Raw genomic sequence first — 19,094 nt, forward strand, 5'->3', positions numbered from 1 at the left:
TGTGACACTCCTGAGTTCACAAAAGAGTCTCTTCACCAATTCAGCAGAGGAGAAAAACTGCCACATACTATCATTTTCCTCAGCACCAGCAAACTGGTGCTGGAGCAGGTCTAGAGCCCTCCTTCCTCCAGCATTCTGGAATGCCTCCCCAGAGCCTGTGGATACTCACACAACAGCCACAGTCAGTGTCCACCACCGGTTGGAGAGGGGGCTCTTCTTCCACAGCGGCTTGGTGCGATGGACGTGGGTGATGGATATGAACACTATGGGGACAGATGGACAAGAGGGTCCTTCAGCATCACACCCAGACACAACACAGGACAGAGCACTTACTCTGCTTGTTTGGGCTCCTCACAACAGCCTTTCCCATCTGCCAGGCAGAGCCTCCCTGCAGTCTGAGGGACTGTTACACAAACCACCTCCATCCCAACTGGGGCTGCCTCTCAAATCAGGAAGCATTTCTGTTGGCCTGGACACCCTGCACATCTCAACACACCATCCTCTGCCTAGCACCAAGGCACAGCACCCCATGATGTGGTGGGAAGGGAGCAGAGGCCCTTTAAGGTTATCAGAGAGCAGCTGGATCTACTTGCCCAGGCAACCATGTGCAGGTGATGAGGGTCAGCCAGAGGCTGGCTCCCCACCCCTGTGAGGGTTTAAAAAGGCTTCCAGAGCCAGGGCAGTCCCAGCTGCACCTGTGCTGCTTGGGGTGAGGAAATGGGGTGCTTCACAAAATGGCAGCAGGCATATAAGGACTTCTAAGGCAGGGAATGTTTTTGGGGAGCTGCAGGACGCTGCTTGCTGATTTGCAAGGAGGCAAAAAGGAATTCTGGTCTTCTGGCAAGAATGGAAAGGAACCAGCACTTCACCAGGTTGGTAGGAGGCAGCACCAGCACTAAAGGTGTTGTCTTTAATCTTTTAGGGCCATGTTTAAGAAGACAAGGCTTTATCCCTGTGCTGAGGCCACTGCAGTGTCTGCTTCCCCCAAGGAGTCTGTGCTCTGGCATGGGGGCCAAGAAAGAGGCGAAGGATCCAAGTTTTCCTCCAGAGTGGGAAATGGGGGTTTGGGAACAGGGACTTACCTGTGTGTAAAACAATCAGGCCAGCTGTGAGCTTCTGGGCTACAAGAAGAGCATTGGAAAATGTCCCAAACCAGTCAGGAGCACCAGCAGCATTGCTAGGAAATGAGAGGACACAGGAAAGAAGTCAACAGTGGGGATTTATCCCAGGCCATGTCCTCTTCTAATAGCTGAGAGAACTAAGTGTGACCTTGGAGTCAGGCTGTCCTAGTACCAGCAGGCAGCAGTGAGCAAGCCCCCCAGAGATGCCACTGTCAGTGCCACAGGGACAGCCCCCAGCCCTCTGTGTAGCCATTATAGCTGGACCAGGCAGGAGTCTGAAGCTTGCGAGAGGGGAATCAGTTCTGCCTGGGAAGGGGCGAGAGCACCAGGCTCTGCAGGGTGAGGGAGGTGTGCCAGGCTCAGTGTCTCACCTGTGCAGCATGATGGAGGAGCAGGCTGTGAGATTGAGGCTGGTAGTGTTCACCTCTTTGCAGGACTCATGCAGAGTGAACCCGAAGCAGATGAGGCAGGAGCAGATGGTCAGGCTGAATTTCAGCAGGAAGCAGAACAGGAAGTAATGCTGAGTCTGTGAACAGGGGAGAAGCAGGAGGATGACATGGGCATGTCACTGGCCCAACCTCCCCTGCAGAACCACCAGGGAATCAGTGGCTGCAAAAGACAAGCTGTAGTACAGGTGAGAAGCTGCACTGTGGATCTGCTCAGTGGGCTTCCTGGCACTAAGGGACACCCTGCCTGTCCATGCCAGGCTTTTGGATAGCATGGCTTCATCAAGGGAGGTGAAAAGGCCCAGGGCCTCAGGTAGGCATCAATACTGGGACAAAGTAGAAGAGAAAAACATGTCAACAATTTTAATCTGATGGACCACTTACCTTCTTAGGAATGGAAGTCAAGTTTTTTCCTGTTGCCATGGTCATAATGGAGCTGTGGGGAGGCTTGCCCAGGAGTGAGACACTGCAGAAAGGTAAGCTGGTCTCTCAGTAATAAGTTCAGGCAACAAAACCATTGCATTTTTGTCTGTGTCTAACATTTGAACCAAAATAACCTCCTCAGACTACTTGGAGCATTGGCACTGATCTGGCCACTGCCTTAGCTTGTGCTGTAAAAGGTGTCAGTCATGGCAGGTGCACACAGGGAGAGAGGTGACCTCCAAATGTGTGGCAGGCAAAACCCACCCTTGGACCCAGGCTCTCTCCAGCCAGTGCAACTGTATCAGGATTAGATGGTCTTCAGCTAGAGGTTCAAGCCATGAGATAACAGCAGGCAGGGCTATCACAGCAGCATGCAAACGCTCCAATCTGTGTCTCCAAGCACCTTGTCAAAGCAGGTGCTTGGAATAATCCTTGCAACCTTTTTAACATGCTGTGGGTGATGTCAGCTGGCTTTTAACAGGGATGCAGTGAGGCTGGGGTCTGGTATGTGCATTCTGTGGTTTGGAGGGAGCAGATTTGACTCACCTGAGCAGTGGGTAGCAGAAACAGGACAACCACACGATGTCTGTGGTACTGAGGATGGGGGGCAGCTGCACCAGGCAGGAGAGGAACTGGACAAGAACAATCCGGAGAGAAGAGCATGAGCAGTGCTAGGACAGCCTGTTACCTATCATGCCACCATCCTCTCCCCCACAACCCTGGGATGAGCTAAAAACAAGGCACAGTCCCTCCACACATTCTAGGCTACTGGAGATGCTTTTTTTTTTTTCAGGGTGAAAGGGGTTGAAAAGAAACCTCTATATATGAGGGTCAAGGAGAAGGGACAATGCAGGCTGAGATCACATATTCTCTATCTGTAATTTCCCCAAACATGCTGTGGAAACCTGACTGAAGGCCACCTTCCCTTCTCACAAGGCTGCCCCACTGCAGCCACCTATATCCTTGCCAGCACTCTTGTCCTCTGAGCTAAGTGCTGTCCTCAGCCAGGCCAGGACTCACCTGAATGACAACCAAGGTCAGCTGGCACTGCAGCAGGAAGAGGAAACACTTGCGGATCCCGTAGGTTGCATGCCTGGCCTGGAAGGAAGCACAAGCCCTCAGAGCCCTGGTTGTGGTGGGAGCAGTTACCAGCCAAGAGCAATTGTTGGCAGGCAGGGCCAGAACCTGTGGCCTGCAGGGGAAGTGGGAGGGGAGAGGATCTGGACACATTGTAAGCAAAAGGGGAAGGTCTCTTGCCTAGATGTAGTTGTGAGGGGAAAGCAGAAGTGAGCCAAGGGGTAAGTTAGTTTAAACCTGGTGGCTTTTCTGAGGTAACACTCCTCCCTAACAGTCTTGTTGTCTGGCTAAGGATCTCTGCAAGTTTATACTTTATCCAGTTGATCAACATTCATGTTCTGCTGCCACAAGGCACCACTCCCAAACCATTCCCTCCATCTTGGACCAGGCAGGAAGAGTATTTCTTCAACAAAGGACAGGAGGCAGGAGCAAAGCTAATGCTGGCAGGTTGCTGTGGGCAACTTGACAAGAATGCTTACCTGAGCTCCTGGCTTTGCTCTTTGTGAGCTGCAGGTAGAGGGGGACACCAGAGAGGGGACATGCCTGGCTCACCTGCTCTATGAGCCTGATGATGCTGGTGCTCTCTTCTTGGCGGAAGGACATGGAGCAAGGCAGGCTGTTGAGCTGCCCCGAGAGCTGCAGAGGGGTGAGCTCTTCAGAGACATGAGTCATGGTGGTGCTGGTGGCGTAGCCAAAGGTCTCCCAGGAGCAGCGAGATGGGTAGAGAGGGTCCAGTGCTATACTGCAGGGACAACACAGGAGCATCAGTCAAAGCCCTCAGCCCAGAGAATCACTGCAGTTCATGTTACCTCTGTCTACCTTGCTGGCAGAAAAGTCCTGAGGTGTGACATGAATTTTGGATTGATCTTCTACGACTTAAATTATTCCCAGAAAAATAATGAACATATTTGGGTTTGTGGCTTGATATCAACCAATGAGCTGACCCAGAGGGGCACTTCCACTTTCACACAAGAAGCATTTTAATGCACATCATGCAATGAACACTTTAATGTCCATCCTGCGAGAGCAACATCGTCCCTTCAAAGATGGAGAGGAGCATCTTTATGGGATCTAGGCAGTTATCCCGACCAATACCACCCAAATCTCCTTCGTGGAGACAAATGCAGCTAAGAATGGGCAGAGGAACTGTGAGCAACCCCCTGCAGGTCTGGTGCGACCCACGGTGGGGCACTGTCTAAGCTGAAGGCAAAGGCAGGAGGAGGAGTCTGGCTCCTGCCCCACCTGATGTCGCTCTGCAGGAAGAGGCAGCTGTTCCGCAGGTTGGCAGAGCTCCCCAGACAGCAGGTCACCTCCCCGTACTCCTGCATGATCTTGATCATCTCACACATGGCTGCAAAGGACAGAAGGACAGTTTTTTATCTCATTATGCACACAGGGATGCAGTGTTTTCACACACCCTTTCCAGTCTGGATAACAAGTAGTCAGAGCTTTTTAAAATTACCCCGACTGCTAAGATCAGTCATGTAGAGCAAGATCCAAAGTCAGAGTACACAATTAGGTAGCTAATTAATTGCAGTCCAAGTGTTCTGAATACCTGCCTCCTGCAGGAGCTGAGCTGTGATTCACAGAACAGTGACCCAGAGATGATGTGCAGTTCTAGCACATCTTTCACACCAGAGCTGTAGGTACAGCCTAGGTACATAACACAGCTCCAGCATCAAATGATCTTGTTAGAAAACAGGAGAAATTAAATAAATCTAAATAATTCAAACCTAAAATAAATACACAGTTTAAATTCAGTTGGGCAGCACATCACTACTGCTCCAAGTCTAAAGCCACAGAGGGAACACAACAATCCACTCCAAAAGCAGTGCCAGACTCAGAGCCAGCCTGTTTCTGCACTCCCACCACTACCTCTAACCCTCATCCATCTTTTTATCAACACCCTCCCAGGGCCTTTACATCAAACCTGCTGTTTGATCTGATTTTTCTCCTGTAGCTCTGTGCACAGTGCTCAGTGTGGATATGTATTTTCTAGAATGCTCTAGGCAAAAAAAACCACAAAACACACAACATCCCAAAACAAACTCAAACCCACCCTCTGCAGATTCCTGTGTAAACAACCTCTCTAGAGCACTAGTGCACCCAGATCTGCAGCACAGCCAGGGGTTAGATGAAGTGGGGAACTGCCACTTCTGTCAGAAAGAGAGGAAATCTACTGGGCACTGATTGCTGAGGCAGACTGGGCTGTAACTGGTTCTCCCTGGCACTTTGTACACTGTGCCTAGAATGCCAAGTCATAATAATGCTTAGTGCTCTTACTGTAGACTGAACAGGTATTAGCCAGCTGAGCACTCAGGCCCTTTCTTAAATAAAATGGTACCTCTGAGAGGGATAAAGACATTGTCCCCTCCCTGGTCTCTGCCATCAAAAACTCTGCAAAGCAGCAGAAGGTGTTAATAGCAACTGTCAGAGGAGAATTCTTCTGGGAAGTCTAAGTTATATAAGGCAGCGAGGGTTGCAAGCAGAGATCAAAGTCTCCTACCTCACTGATAATATTTAGTACAAGGCAGTAGCATTTTGGGTGTTTGCTTTTGTGTCTCTTACACATGCAAATTGAAAGGAGTGGTTCTTAGCTCCATTCTGTAGCTAGGAAACAGTGGCATTAAACTGAAGTTACCACCTGGCTTCCCACGGCTAGCAGGAGAGGGTCATTAATATCAAAATGCCCTTTAGATTTCTGCTGTGTCCCCTTCCCCTTTCAAGGGGTCTTGCAAACCTTCAGCCACATCCCTGCCCAGGTGAGCCAGATGGATGGGGAAGGTACTCCTGGGCAGTAGTAGGACAGAACCAGGCTCTGTGCCACTTACTCTCTGGGGTGCAGTCTGTGAAGAGGGGCACCAGCAAAGGCACATTGTCTATGTTCTGCAGGTGAGGTCTCACCTGGTGGATCCCCCGTGGGAGTTTGGCCTGAAAAAGAGAAAAAAGAGACTAAGCAGGGGAGTGGATGTGTGTGTGAGGGAGAGGCATTTCAGAGGGAACTGCTGAAATGAGAATTATGATTGTCAGAATGATGCAAGATCAGATACAAACTGATCTGACAGAAGCTGGCTTTCCCAAGCCACTGGAAAAAGTCTTCTCCTGATGTCCTGCACTGACACACCAAGCTGTCTGTGCTCACCCTCAGGGTTGGTAGGGTCAGCATGATAAACCTGTGCTCAAGGATTTATCAGGATTTTTACCTGTGTGGAGAATCTAGTCAAGACTATGTGTTCTCTCCCAGCAACTACATCTATCTTGACTGCAGCCACATCACCACACAGCAAGGGAAGGGCTCCTGCTTTCTGAAACCAGGCCCAAGAGATTTTCTTTTATAAATCTTCATCTATGATATTCCTGTAACATCTGCTGAGTGTGTCTAAGTTCTTGATGAGGCAGCTTGTCTCACACTCTACTGGGCAGCACCAGCCATGGCTCACAGCTGGAGGAGAGACAAAGTTTCTTTTGTCAGCATGGAATGTGAGGATGTTCCCACTCCCTGCCCAGCTCAGAAGGGGATCCAGGCAGACTGAGATGTGGCTCTCAAAGCTACCCAACGTGTGGTCATCTCCATTCTTAAACTCCAAAGAAAAGACCTATTAGGCATAAGTGATTAACCGAGAGAAAAATCCAAACTTGCCAGGCTCTAGATAACAGGTTGGAAAGGGTGGGATATCAGGAGTCCCAGTGGAAACTTGTCAATTTGCTTCAAAGAGGAATTCCCTCTGGGTATGGCATGACAACTGCACCAGGTGTGTAGGGAAAGGGGGCCTCACCCTGTTACAGTCCTCCAGGAAGCTGGGGATGTCACTGTCTGTTGGCTGAAAGCTGATGAGATCCGAGTGCCCTTCCTCTTCCATCAGCAGAAGTCCCTCCACATCATCTTTTGAAACTAGAGCAGAGAAGCAGCATCAACAACAAGTACAAACCTGCCTCTACCACCCCTGTGCCACCTACATGGTGTATTCACATGGCACTGCAGAAGCCTGGAAATGTGAGGCCTGATTTTCTAGGTTAGCAACACTTAGATCCCACTCAGTCATCTAAAATGCAGTATTTTTAGATGACTAATCTGCTCAGAGGTAAGTATGTGAGCCTAGTCTCTACTCTTTTGAGACACAATAGTTTAGCTGTTCTGCTCTCTTTCTTTGAGGGGAAGGAGAGAGTAAAGAAATCCCACCTGAAGTAAGAAAAGGGAGTAATGCACAGGCAAGAGACCCTCAGTGGCTTGACCAGGGCCCCTACAAGGGTAGAAGGCTACAAATGTAAGGCTCTCGTGCTCTCTCACACACACACACACCTCAGGCCCATCCAGTGTGTGCTCAAAGCTCTGAAGGATCAGGTAGCTGGTGAGGACACAGGAACCTATCAATGTGTTTAAAAGAGCCATCCAGGAAACACAAGGCATTCAAAGTGGCTTAGGTGCAGTTCTCTCACCCTGATGTAGGTCATCGTGCAGAGAGCCAGCATGGCTGGGGCTGGAGGGAGGGATCTCTGATCCAGGCACATCACCATTGGGTGTTAGAGATATGTGGCAATTCCAGCCAGTCTCAAGACCCATCTTCTCAGCAAACACCTGCAGGTGAGCAGACAGAAGCTTTTAGTGTAGAGGTCCAGGACAGAGTCTTGCAAACCAATGCCATATTGGAGTGTAGGTAACTCCTGGAGCTGTTAGCTAGCTGAGTCAGATTAACTTCGGATTGCACTGGAGCTAAACTCTCCAGGCAGACAACCAGGGGACATGCAAGGTCAGGGGGCTCAGCAAAGGCAGCTTACCTTGCTTTTGAGCTCATCTTCCAGGGAGAAGTAGACAAAACGAATGCAGGCATTGACCAATCCATCAATGAGGCGGACGATGTCAAGACGGGCCTGATACTGAGATGAGACCATTCCCATGAAGATCTGTCCACTCAGAGCCTGGATACAGTCTTCCTTCTCCATCACTTCCCCAATCCCTTCTTCAGGCATGCAAACAACACGCAGTCACGTTGAGACACAAGGGGGTCACATGTGCATCAGAGTACAGGTGGTGGGAGAGGCCACCAAGATCACACCCAAGGATACAGTGCCCAGAGCCACAGAAACATGCAGATGTGCACAGACACAGGAAGAAAAGGTGAAGAGACACCCATGTGTCCCACCATACCCAATCATCCAGGTGTCCCAGCATACCCCATCACAGAAGCAGTTTCAGGACATCCCCAATTATGTGACCAAGAACAGAAGTGGGAAACAGTGAGCATGGAAAGGAAAAAAGACAAAACAGAAGACATGGATCAGTCACAGGGAAGAGGGGCAGGAAGGTAAAGGATGAATGCTGCATAATGTTCACATGTGTGTTTTAAATACATCACACTGTGCTTAAAGAACATGGTGAGTTTAGCTGAGGCAGAGTGGCATCAGAGAACATGGGGCTGATCCGAAGAATGGATCATGTTCCTGCCATTGACACTGCAGACACCCCCAAAGAGCCTGCAAAGGTTCTTTCACAGGGTTCCTGCTCCATCACCAGATCAGCATGTGGTGAATGGCAGCTGGATGCAGCATGAGGAACAAAATAATAGAACACTTCAGACAGTTGCAAAGCTTGGGACTGAAAAGTGTTTTCAAAACACTCGGGCACAACTGCCTCCCAGCTGTTGGAAACCCCATTATTCACATTTTACAGAATGGGAGATCAAGGCAGGAAGGGATTAAGACTGGTTTTCCAGAAAAGCCTCCTGGAGTTCTGCAATGGTATGTGCTTATTTCTCAGTTTCCACTGCTGTTCTGGAGGAGAGGTACAATTCAGCCAGTGGGAATCAGTTTCTACAGCACAGCAACAAAACCCAGCAAGGGAGAACAGTTGCATACCACCCTACATTTCATTCCTTTGAAAAACTCAACATATGTGACTTCCATAAAATTAGACAAATAGCAAACCAAGTACTGAAATACCCAGAAGTCTTGACTCTCAAGTTGCCTGCTTTAAGAAAGAGACTTCCCAGAAGTAGAAGAATTTCTCTGCAAACTTCAGTCACTTAACTGGAAACACCCACCAGCTGCTACTTCATTACTTCCTCTGGAAATGCATCTACTTCAGAAACCATTAGTTCTCAATTTCCATCTGCTACTCTGAAGTACAATTACAGCTCTAGACTGATCAGAAAGCAAGCACCTGGCCCAGCAGCAGACCTTGTTAGAAACAGCACAGAAGACACATACCATCTGAGCTCCAGCTATTCCTCCGACTGCTCTGCTTGATGGGGGTTGTCCCAGGGAGATCACAGCATGTGAAGATGGCACTCTGCCCAGGGACCTGCACCAGTTCTATGCACTTGCCATTGAGCTGGGAGGACAAGGCACAATGCATTGGCTTGTATGCAAAGGCAGAACAGTATCCTGAGAGGCAAGCTCGCTGGTAGAAATCTAACACCTTCTTCCTAGGTGGAAGAGAGCAAAAACAAAGTTAGCAGAATGAAGGTCCCTTCCAAACCAAACCATTCTTTGATTCCATGAAATGTGCTGCATTTCTGACAATGTACACTGTAGTTCAATGTAGAAATCACCAGCTAGGTATCTAGAAAAATGTATTCCATGAGGAGTGGTCAGACTCCGAAATAAGCCTTTCCTTACTGTTTGTGCCTCCTCTGAGCTGCAGGCACCACAGGGCAACAAAAACACATATTCCAGCAGGGGAGGTGGTGAATGTTTTTCTTTGCTCATCAGTCAGATTGATGAGCATGAACACAGTGCTCTTTGAATACACATTAATATAATATGCTCTATGTGGCTGCCAGATGACTCCAAGGAAGTTCTCTGCATGACAGAAGAAGCTTAAGTCATTAGAGATAATTTATCTGTAGGGAGATAAACACCAAGGAAGGAACTGACAACTCTTGACAACAGTATCTATGGCAGAGACAGCTTAGTAACAGGCTTTTCTCCTATCCCCTTTCAGAGTTTAGGTCCCAGGAGCTGTATGTGAAGGCTCCATTTAGTCAATATTCAGTCACTGGAATAGTTCAAAGTTCCTTCTCTAAGTTAAACTCACAAAGGTAACAAACTAGACTGCACATGGGATTTTTCCTTGGATTCTAAGATTATAAATATTCCAAAAAGGATCAACAAGAGCTTTTTTACACCTGAGGATAATCAGATTTACAAGAACAATGTGCTGCTAGTCAATGAAACTATGTATGTACTGGGCTGCTCTGGTAGCAGGAACTGATATTTAGCCTGTAGATGAAAATGGAACTGACATTGTCAGGTTCTACAGCAGGACTAGAAGGGTGTGAATCATTGTGGTGGGCTGGTGTGAAGCTGTCAACAGCAGGTGGAATTGATCACTTTGTATTTTATGTAAGAAGGGACATTTGTCTTAAATAACAAATTCTCTGCCACAAGCATATGACCTGATGATAATTTATGGTCCTACTACACAGTCGAGTCCACACAGATACAGTAAGAACTGGCTTAGTCTTCCAGTCCAACACGTTGCTTATTACTATCTAATCTCTGACACTGCTATAATTATAACAATTAATATAAGCAGAGATAGCTTGTGTTCATAACCTACTTGAAGCTTCTATTAAATAGCTTAATAAGCATCAATAGAAGGAATTTTAACAAACAGTGACCAGGTTCCCTCTGCAGTTTTTTAGTGCACCAAGTGACACAGCTGCCCACCTGTCAGAGCCAGAGAGGGGGTAGATGTCAGTACCATCCCAAAAGTCTGTGCAGGCCTCGAGGATGATGTCAGCTGTCCCATGGGAAAACATCTGCTCTGTGCCTGGAGTGCAGGAGAACAATGAGTCAGCCCCACAAACATAGGCCCCCAGGAAAGGGCCATCATACCAACTGCTCCCTTAGTTGTTAAAAGCCAGTGCTCCCCAAAACTGCCTCCAGGTATCCCCCTTTCCCTGTTCCAAGTCTTCAGTTTCCAGTGGGAAAATATTCAAGATTGGATGATACATAATCAGCTGCTATTTGTCTAACTGAATTCAAACAAGGATGTCATAAAATGTGAGCCACGTAGTCAGTTGCTGTTCTTCCTTTGTACTGTGTAACAATCCTGCTCCTACAAAAGGTTGGATAGTATCTTGCTCCTGTATCCAACAGAGCAGCAGAAAAGACACTCCTGTGTGCCTCTTCTCACAAAAGTATAAGCACCAGTGATGAGCCTATGGGGGTCAAAGTCTGCCTACACTGGAAAGTGCTTTCAATTTTAGGCCAGAGGTGGATATAAAGGGTAAGAGCTATTTTTTAATACCTTCTGTTCAGGTAGCAGAAAATAATTTAACAGTGTGACCCATCAGATAGCAACCTGTTTCACAAAGTGCCCTGAAAATGAGTTAAATCAGGATGAGTCAAAGTTCAACACAATGGACTCTGAAAAAATAACTCATGTTGTGATCAGGGAAGAGCTGAAAAACAATGGACACCACAGCTTGCCCTTTTTTTTTTTTTCTTCCACTACTTTTTCATACAGACTTAAAATCTTTCATTCTCTCTTGTAGACAAGGGTGTTAAAAAGTGTTTCCCAAAGGTGTGTGATATCACTTGTCTGATGCAGGCCCCAGGCACAGGACTTAAGGATGCAGGGCTGCCACCCCCTCCATGCTCCCTGACACATTAGCATGGCAGGCACGTAGACTCCTCTGTCTAGGATCCCTCCTCCAGCTGCTCTGTGACTTTGCCCCCAACAGCTTCAAAGCTGATCTAATGAAAAAAACATCACTGCCAAGAAAAATGAGCCCAAAGGCTCCTTGCAGGCGTTGTTGTTGACTGGAAATGCTCACACTAGTTGGTGAAATCAAGAGCCAAGAAAATCCGCTCACACAAACCAGGCAAGGGACCTTCAGGAACACTGGAGGATTTTCCAAAACATAGTAGCTCTCTGCTTTCTGCTATAAATAGTCATCACACGCCAAGTTTATCAGCATAACAAACCTCCAAGACAAACAGGAGCTGTGTGTGAAAGCAGGAGACTGTTTCAGGGACACAAAGGAGCACTTGTGCAGAGCTCTGGTGAATTTTACTGTATAAACACCTAATCCTTCCCACCTGGATCCTATGGTCAGATAGTCCTTGCTAGGAAAGAGGGAACAAGAGATGTTTATTGACTGATGCAAAACCTCTGCCCTGGACACAGAGCAAGAGCTTGCAGATGACCACACACCACCCCCCCCATGCTCATGCCTGACAGCAATTGCAATCCATTTCCCATCCAGTATCACCAGCATCCCATGTGACACCTCCTAAGGGGTGATGACAGTGACAGCACATACTACAAACTGGAAAGAGTTCATTCAGTTGTCATTCCCAGGAAAGTGAGCTCAGCCTCTTTCCTTCCCAAACCACGGACTTGAAGGCCAGGATTTCTCTGATGAATAGAACAGGGAGCATAAGCAGCCATTCCTGACTGCTGGGACTCCTTAGGAAGAATCAAGCCATAACAGCTGAGTCAGTCAGAGCAGAAGGAACCAGAGAGTGCAGCTACAGCAAAGGAAGGGAGAGGTGGTAACTTCCCTGAAGATACCAGCAAGCCCCTCACTTCCATGTGGTTACTATGGATTTGGGATGAACAATGCCAGATGGTGAGACACATATTTCAATGGAACAGCAAGGGAACATACAGACAAGCTACCTCCTCTTTCTGCTACAGCTGTAGAATTTATTAAGCATCTCCCTTCAGCACACCACGGGAGTGGGTGGATTCAAAGATTTATTCACAACTATTGTATCAGAAGAAGTTAGTTATTATCATCTGGGCTGACTTTTCTGCACCAACAGAGCCATTTGATTTCACCCAATATTATCTGAATAAGCCATTAGTTCTGCTTGTAGCCATTTTAGGAAGTTTCAAGGACAAGGCTATCAGGAGAGAGGTGTTCCAATGGTTAACTAACCCCTGCTGGCAAAATTCCTTAGAATTTGCTCTAGACAGAATAATCCAGGTCACACACACATTCGTCTGAGCTCCAGACTCTAAACCGTTTAAAAATGAGGATAAGGAGTTGAAATGAGGCAACATTAAAGGTTTTTCCCTACACTAGGAATCTCAGCACCAGAAAAACTCTTGCTCACAAAGGCAAAATGGCAGCCACCAAGACAAATGACAAAGCTCTTCCCCAGATTAATATACACATTTTAGAAGAATTGGGCAAGAAAAGACATTTACCTCATAAATCTCTGGCCAGCATAATAACCATATTTCAGGCTAAATATTGAACATATGTCAATTCCAGAGAGCCAAGTTCAGTCAGTTTAAGGTATTAACAAGCAACTAAGAGCTCTGCCAGGCAAGTTGTTAAATCTTGCTGAGATGCTTTAGGACCTCATGGTGCCCAGCTGTGCCTCCTTTCCATTCCTATTAGAATAGGAAGGAGCAGAAGGAGTGGAAAAGTCAGCATGGCTTCAGGTGTTATATCATGGTCATGACAAGTCTGCATGGGATTGCTGTGATTTCTTATCAGGATGCAATATAGAAACAGAGTGCGCAGTGTAGTACACTGCACAGCTCCCTAAGACACTGAGTTATCAGTTGGGTTGTCAGAAGGATGAGCACCACTATCTAAAACCCTGAGGAATATTCAACCCTGTGCTGTATCAGTTTCACTAACAATACAGTCTGTTCAAAACCCAGTAAAACCCCCACCTTGCTCTGCACTGCCATGTGGTCCCAGAAAACAAGTTTACTATGTGTCATCCAAGAACATTTTTTAAAATTACGTGTGATTCTGGAGTGAGCCAGAGCTGGGAAGAACAGCTCTCCTCAGTAGGCCACAGCACTGCTCACAAGGTTTGTTGAGTGTCTCTGCTCACAGGCAGAGCAAAGCTGTCAGCCCACAGGGACTCCAGACTGTTCCAGTCTGATGTTTTTTAGACTGTGGGGAAAAGATCCTCCCATCCCCAGCAGATGCCCAAAGAAAGGGGGCAGCCTTACTGGTAGTGGTGTCCTTCACAAACAAGTTAATCATGTGGCTCAGGGGAGGTCTCCTCTTGGTGATTGATGAAAGCTTCCCCAGGATTGTTTCTTTAACCATCTCATCACTTGGCAAGCGGTACAAGGCCAAATAGTTCTCCTGCTTGAAAAGATCTTTAGCACCTGGTGTGAAACCTGAGATGTGAACATAAGGAGGAGAAAAATTATGCTCTAACCAAAGGAAAAGAAAGGTCCTGTCTTCTGTTTCTGTGCCACTTTGCCTGTGCTCATTCTGACATCTCTCCAGTGATATGTAAGTGCTTACTGTGCATCTACACCAAGATGGCTCAAGATTTATGATGAAAAACATTCAGGAGGACTAGATGTTATTAGTAATTACAGCTTTCATGCTTCTGGTTCATTGAAGAGAGGAAATGTGACACTGCAGGACAGGCACAGAAGTGAGTTCAAGAGCTTCCAAATTTTAATCCTAGCATTATCTCTGACCTCCTATCTCCTCTATGCCTCTGTTTTCCCATCTATAAAATAAGCTGAGGTACCTCACATTATTTACTCCTGAACTGGTAAAGCATGACTGGAAAGACAAGGCAGCTGCCTGTCCATTAGCAGGTACTCTTTGTCTCCTGATGAGACTGGCAGAAGAATACCAAGCCTAGCCAGAGGAGGCTGGAAATATCTTTGATGACATTTGCTCTTTTGATAGTGTCTACAATGTTAGAATTTGCCAAAAGCAATCTCTTTAATGGACTCTTTTGGCAACTGAACAAGAGTCAACCCTGTAATTCCACCTTCTCAGCAACCAGGACTGGGGAAGTATTTTTCTTGTGCTCTCTAAGGATGAAGTGTCTATTGACAGCTCTGATTTCTCTGTGTCTGCTCATCCAATTTCTCCTTACCTATTAGCCTGGCAAGCTCACAGAGGCCCCAGGGCACGTGGACAGGCAGCACAGCATTGTGAGTCTCCTGGAGGGCAATGTTGCAGAGGTGGTCAGAGAAGCGGCACAGACGCTCTGTCACGCTGGCGTTGCAGAGGTTGAGCAGCACGTTCAGGCCCAGAGGCTTGAGGGAATTCAAGTGCATCTGCCAGTTGGAGTCATCAAACTGGATGCAGGAGGGGTTCTGCTGGTCCTGGGATAGGCTAAGCATCTCAAGGTGGTAGTCACACACAAAGTCTTCAGCCTCGCAAGCCAGCACCTCGCTGTCACCAGCAACCTGGTCCAACAGACAGGAAAATTTGAGTTGCTTACAATGAATACAGCTTGAGCCTAGAATCCCACAGGGAATTCCCAACTCAGTTCCCAAAAGGGGAGACTCTACGAGTCTAAGTCTGTCTTATAGCTTCACTTGCGTGCCCCTTCAGCATGTCTTACCTGAGTATGTTCCTCCTCTCCACCCTCCGTGTCCTTGCTAAAACTCACATTGGAGCCAGAGGGATGCTTGCTTCTGCTGTTTGGCTTTCGGTGGGCATGGGCATCAGGAGCCTTTGGAGGGTCACTAGACCAGTTGTTCTTCTCTTGCTCATTGGTCATGTGGACTGTGTCTGCCAGGGGGCCTGAGAGCAAAGCATCTCTTTCGTGGGGCTGCAAGAGACCAGCAAAATGAACAGTGGTGATTCACTGGTTGAACACGACTGCTTCCCCTGCTGCTTTGGACTCCTGTAGAAGACGATCTCATCCTTGCTGCTTTTTTATCTTTTAAGCAAAGAATTAAGGAACAGGACTTCCCTACAAGCAAAGGGTCCTCTCTATATTACCACATTGTGTGTGTCAGTCAAACTTTGATTAGAGCCAACATACTACATTATGGATCACACAGCCCTCACCTCATCTTCCATCTCAGGGTGGCAGAAGGATCGTGTAGAGAGCTCATCGGTTAGATCTTCATGGCTATCATGAGGTGGTTCCACCTTCCCACTGAAGAATAGAACAGTCTCTGGGCTGGGGTTTGGCCAGGAAAGAATCCCCTGCTTGTCTACACAGCAGAGCACCTAGAACATCCCACAACACCCCAAGAAAGCAATATCTCAGTCAAAACATGTCTCAAGAGTTCATGCATAGTTGAAAATATCATAAGCTTCATAAACACATGGGAGGATAAACAAGGCTCTTCTTCACCAACCTTCTGTGTTAAGAAACTACACCTCATAACCTTCCAAGAAATCCAAGAATTCCTTGCTTTAGCAGGAGTGATGGGTAGTTTAACACAATTTTATCTCAGGGTATTGCAAAACTAGGCATGAAGACCACGGGAAGGAAGCAACTACTAAAGCTGTTTCACTAGTTAATACCTTATCAGGACTAGAATCAGTTGGTTCTTGAACAGGAGTTAAGAAGGTTATGGGACCAGAACCAGAGCTGGAAAATACAGACACCCTGTTAGATGCCACAGAGTAACTCTAACCATTGTTGTAGCCAGTAAATATGCTGCTTGGGCAAGGCAAGACAGTTATAAACTCTTCTACAAACAGAGGTGCCTGAAGGGCTTCTACTTCCAGCATGGTAAACTGATTGCCAACAGTCTGTGCTCTGGGAAGGAAAACATGACTGATGCAAATGAAGCATCCATAGAGTGTTCCTCCTTCTGACAACCCAGCAATACTCACAGTGACAGATCCCAGACTATGGAGCAAGCTGGAAGTGAAGCTCAGGGTTGGGGATTTGCCTTTTAAGACACAGAGGAAGTGGCTCCAGATACAGCGTATCAATTCCTGCCAAAGGAAGCAAAGAACATCACCCAATTAAAGACTCAGTCAGTGACAGACAGGGAAGAGAAGGATGAAAGGGAGTATGACATTACCTGCTTTCAGGTGCAACACAGTAAGATAACCACCAGTGTCTGTGAGAACCTGTTAACTGATATGGTGCTGATGTTCTCCAGGGGATGCTAACAGACAGTCTGACTGCTGAACTGAGAATTCACTGAAACTACCTTTGTCTATCCAAAACCACAGGAAGGAGTTCCAAAGTGATTTGATTTGGGGTGTATTAGTTTTTATCTCTTAGCATTTCTTCCTAAAGTAACTCTCATCCCCTTGGGATTACAGAGTTTGAGGCATGAAGCTTAAAATCCCCATGCTGCAAATGGGGCAAGTGGAGTCACAGGGGTGAGGTGACTTCCCCTAAGTTACTGAATGACAATGTTGAAAATAAAGCCAAGGTGCCCTGACTACTCCATCATTACTAATGAATTGTAATCAATGTGGTAATGAGCTGAAAGAAGGGAATATTTTGCAAAATGAAAATGCCAAGTTATCAAGTTGGAACCCTTCATCTTCCACAAGACAATGATTCAGAGGGAGTCTGGATGGCAGCGATCAGGCCGAGCACTAGAGCTGTATGTTTTTCTCCTAAAGCGAGCAAAACCAGGTTTGCATTATGGTGTTATTTTACTGCTTTTCAGCTGTTGTTCTGGAATGCTGTCACTGCAGAGCACTTCCCCCAAAGCTCCTCAGATCAAGTTCCTTACATCCTAAGGGTTAGTACAATAAGCTCAAATGCAAAACATGAGCTATCCACCAGGCAGGGAAAAAAGCTCTTCTTTCAACCAGCTCTCAAAAGCAAAAATGTTACATAGGTAGAAAAGGAAAGAAGCAGATCTTTTAACTGAAGGTCAGCTCAAGTCACTTCCACGTAACACCTAAAAAACATCTCAGCTAAATGATGGACTGGCACAGAAAGACAAAATTATTCAGCAAAAGAAGCGTGTGTGTGTGTGTGCATCCATGAGCACTCTTCTGTATGACTGGGAGGGAGGAGATACTGAATTGATTCTTATCATATCAAGGGATTTTTAATTACTCCTGGTGTCCATCTGCCTTCTTATGGAAAAGAGAATCTTAATGCCAGATTAGACAGAAAAGTGTCTTCCCTCTACCAGCCTCTTTAATCTGGATGATGCAATTTACAGAGTGGCCAGATGTAGTTCTTCCTCCACCAGAAAAAGGTCTTCTGAGTGCTTATTTGCCCCAGCTTTGGAAGTGCTAGTAAAGTGCTTAAGCTTGTTAAGGAGCCTATGAAACAGGATCAGACCTTCAAAAGCCTGAACATCCCATGGTTTCCTCTTCACATTTGGTCTTGATGCTGACCACCATCCCTCTGTTCTTTAGTTTTGGCTTGAAGAAGGAGGTCTTTCAGGTACAAGCAAAATACTTCCCTTCTTTCTGACACACACCACACAAGATTTACTTTACTTCTGGAACAGGAGGACTTGAAGGAGGTATTTTCTTCAGGACAGAAAAAGTTGATTTCAAACCATTTGCAATATTCAGAAAAGCACAACTAGACTCAGTATCAAAGTCACCTTCATCTCTGGTCAGCAGAGCAGCAGTTACATGGGAAGGTGTAGGGGAAAGACATGCAACCTGCGTGCACAGCAAATTAAAGCAGCAGATGAGTGACAATGGACAACTGACACAAGTAAAAAGGGTCTAGGAACAAGCAGGAGATCAGAGAGGAAGGGAAAGGATATAATGAAGTTCTGCAGTGAAGGTGGAGGAAAACAATTCATAATAATAGTACCTGAGAAGATACCATCTCTGTGTAGCTGCTGAGAGTGTCCTCTGAAAACTTAGCAAGCTGCAGCAAGAGAAGAGACCAGTTACTATAATTGTGCTCAGAAATGTGTCATGAAGAACATCCTTCCCTAAATACTGTGCTTTCAGAGAGAAAAAGGCAGCAGTCCTGCTCCATGGGAATCACTGTACCAAGGCAGACCAATAATTCATCAAAGCAATTAAGTCTTTAATGGACTCTGTCTTTATCTACTTGTGAAGCACAGTCAAAGTGCCTGGTGCTGCACATCACAGAAGAAGACACAGTCATTACCTAAATGTCTACAGAGAAAATAATAGCAATTAGGCCTAGAGGAGGCTCTTTCTAGATGGTTATTTTTAGACAGAAAGAGCCAGGATTGACTGATCTGTTTTTAAACTATATGGGTCAGTTAAAAGACAGGAGTTAGAAGAGTGGTTGTAAAAGCAGCTGCCTCGAACCCAATGGACAGAGAAATGAGGTGATGGGAATGGGATGTGGATAGGAAATGAAAAGAAATTATAGAAAGGCACTACCATGGGTCTCTTGGCACTAAGAAATTTACTAACTC

General features: G+C 46.6%; 1 protein-coding gene across 6 annotated transcripts in view; it reads right to left on the reverse strand.

Moving 5' to 3' along the window:
• TMEM94 (transmembrane protein 94) overlaps positions 1–19,094 on the reverse strand; it is a 48,368-nt gene that overhangs the window by 3,653 nt on the left and 25,621 nt on the right. For 4 of the 6 annotated variants that reach the window (XR_007891104.1, XM_051634724.1, XM_051634728.1 and 1 more), the window contains 20 exons: positions 18,512–18,568; positions 16,597–16,701; positions 15,817–15,981; positions 15,365–15,574; positions 14,891–15,206; positions 13,995–14,168; positions 10,736–10,838; positions 9,272–9,489; positions 7,844–8,025; positions 7,505–7,643; positions 6,844–6,959; positions 5,899–5,998; positions 4,310–4,418; positions 3,620–3,809; positions 3,011–3,088; positions 2,537–2,622; positions 1,952–2,033; positions 1,493–1,647; positions 1,083–1,177; positions 170–263 (listed from right to left, as the gene is read on the reverse strand). Coding sequence is in view for 5 of the 6 variants with exons in the window: in XM_051634724.1 (XP_051490684.1) it covers positions 170–263; positions 1,083–1,177; positions 1,493–1,647; positions 1,952–2,033; positions 2,537–2,622; positions 3,011–3,088; positions 3,620–3,809; positions 4,310–4,418; positions 5,899–5,998; positions 6,844–6,959; positions 7,505–7,643; positions 7,844–8,025; positions 9,272–9,489; positions 10,736–10,838; positions 13,995–14,168; positions 14,891–15,206; positions 15,365–15,574; positions 15,817–15,981; positions 16,597–16,701; positions 18,512–18,568 (2,774 nt within the window). In the remaining variant the exon portion in view is untranslated. The remainder of the gene's footprint in view (positions 1–169; positions 264–1,082; positions 1,178–1,492; positions 1,648–1,951; positions 2,034–2,536; positions 2,623–3,010; positions 3,089–3,619; positions 3,810–4,309; positions 4,419–5,898; positions 5,999–6,843; positions 6,960–7,504; positions 7,644–7,843; positions 8,026–9,271; positions 9,490–10,735; positions 10,839–13,994; positions 14,169–14,890; positions 15,207–15,364; positions 15,575–15,816; positions 15,982–16,596; positions 16,702–18,511; positions 18,569–19,094) is intronic. The other 2 variants (XM_051634725.1, XM_051634726.1) reach the window with 2 other exon arrangements.

Source organism: Apus apus, chromosome 17, assembly GCF_020740795.1.
Source record: "Apus apus isolate bApuApu2 chromosome 17, bApuApu2.pri.cur, whole genome shotgun sequence".
Classification (NCBI taxonomy): domain Eukaryota; kingdom Metazoa; phylum Chordata; class Aves; order Apodiformes; family Apodidae; genus Apus; species Apus apus.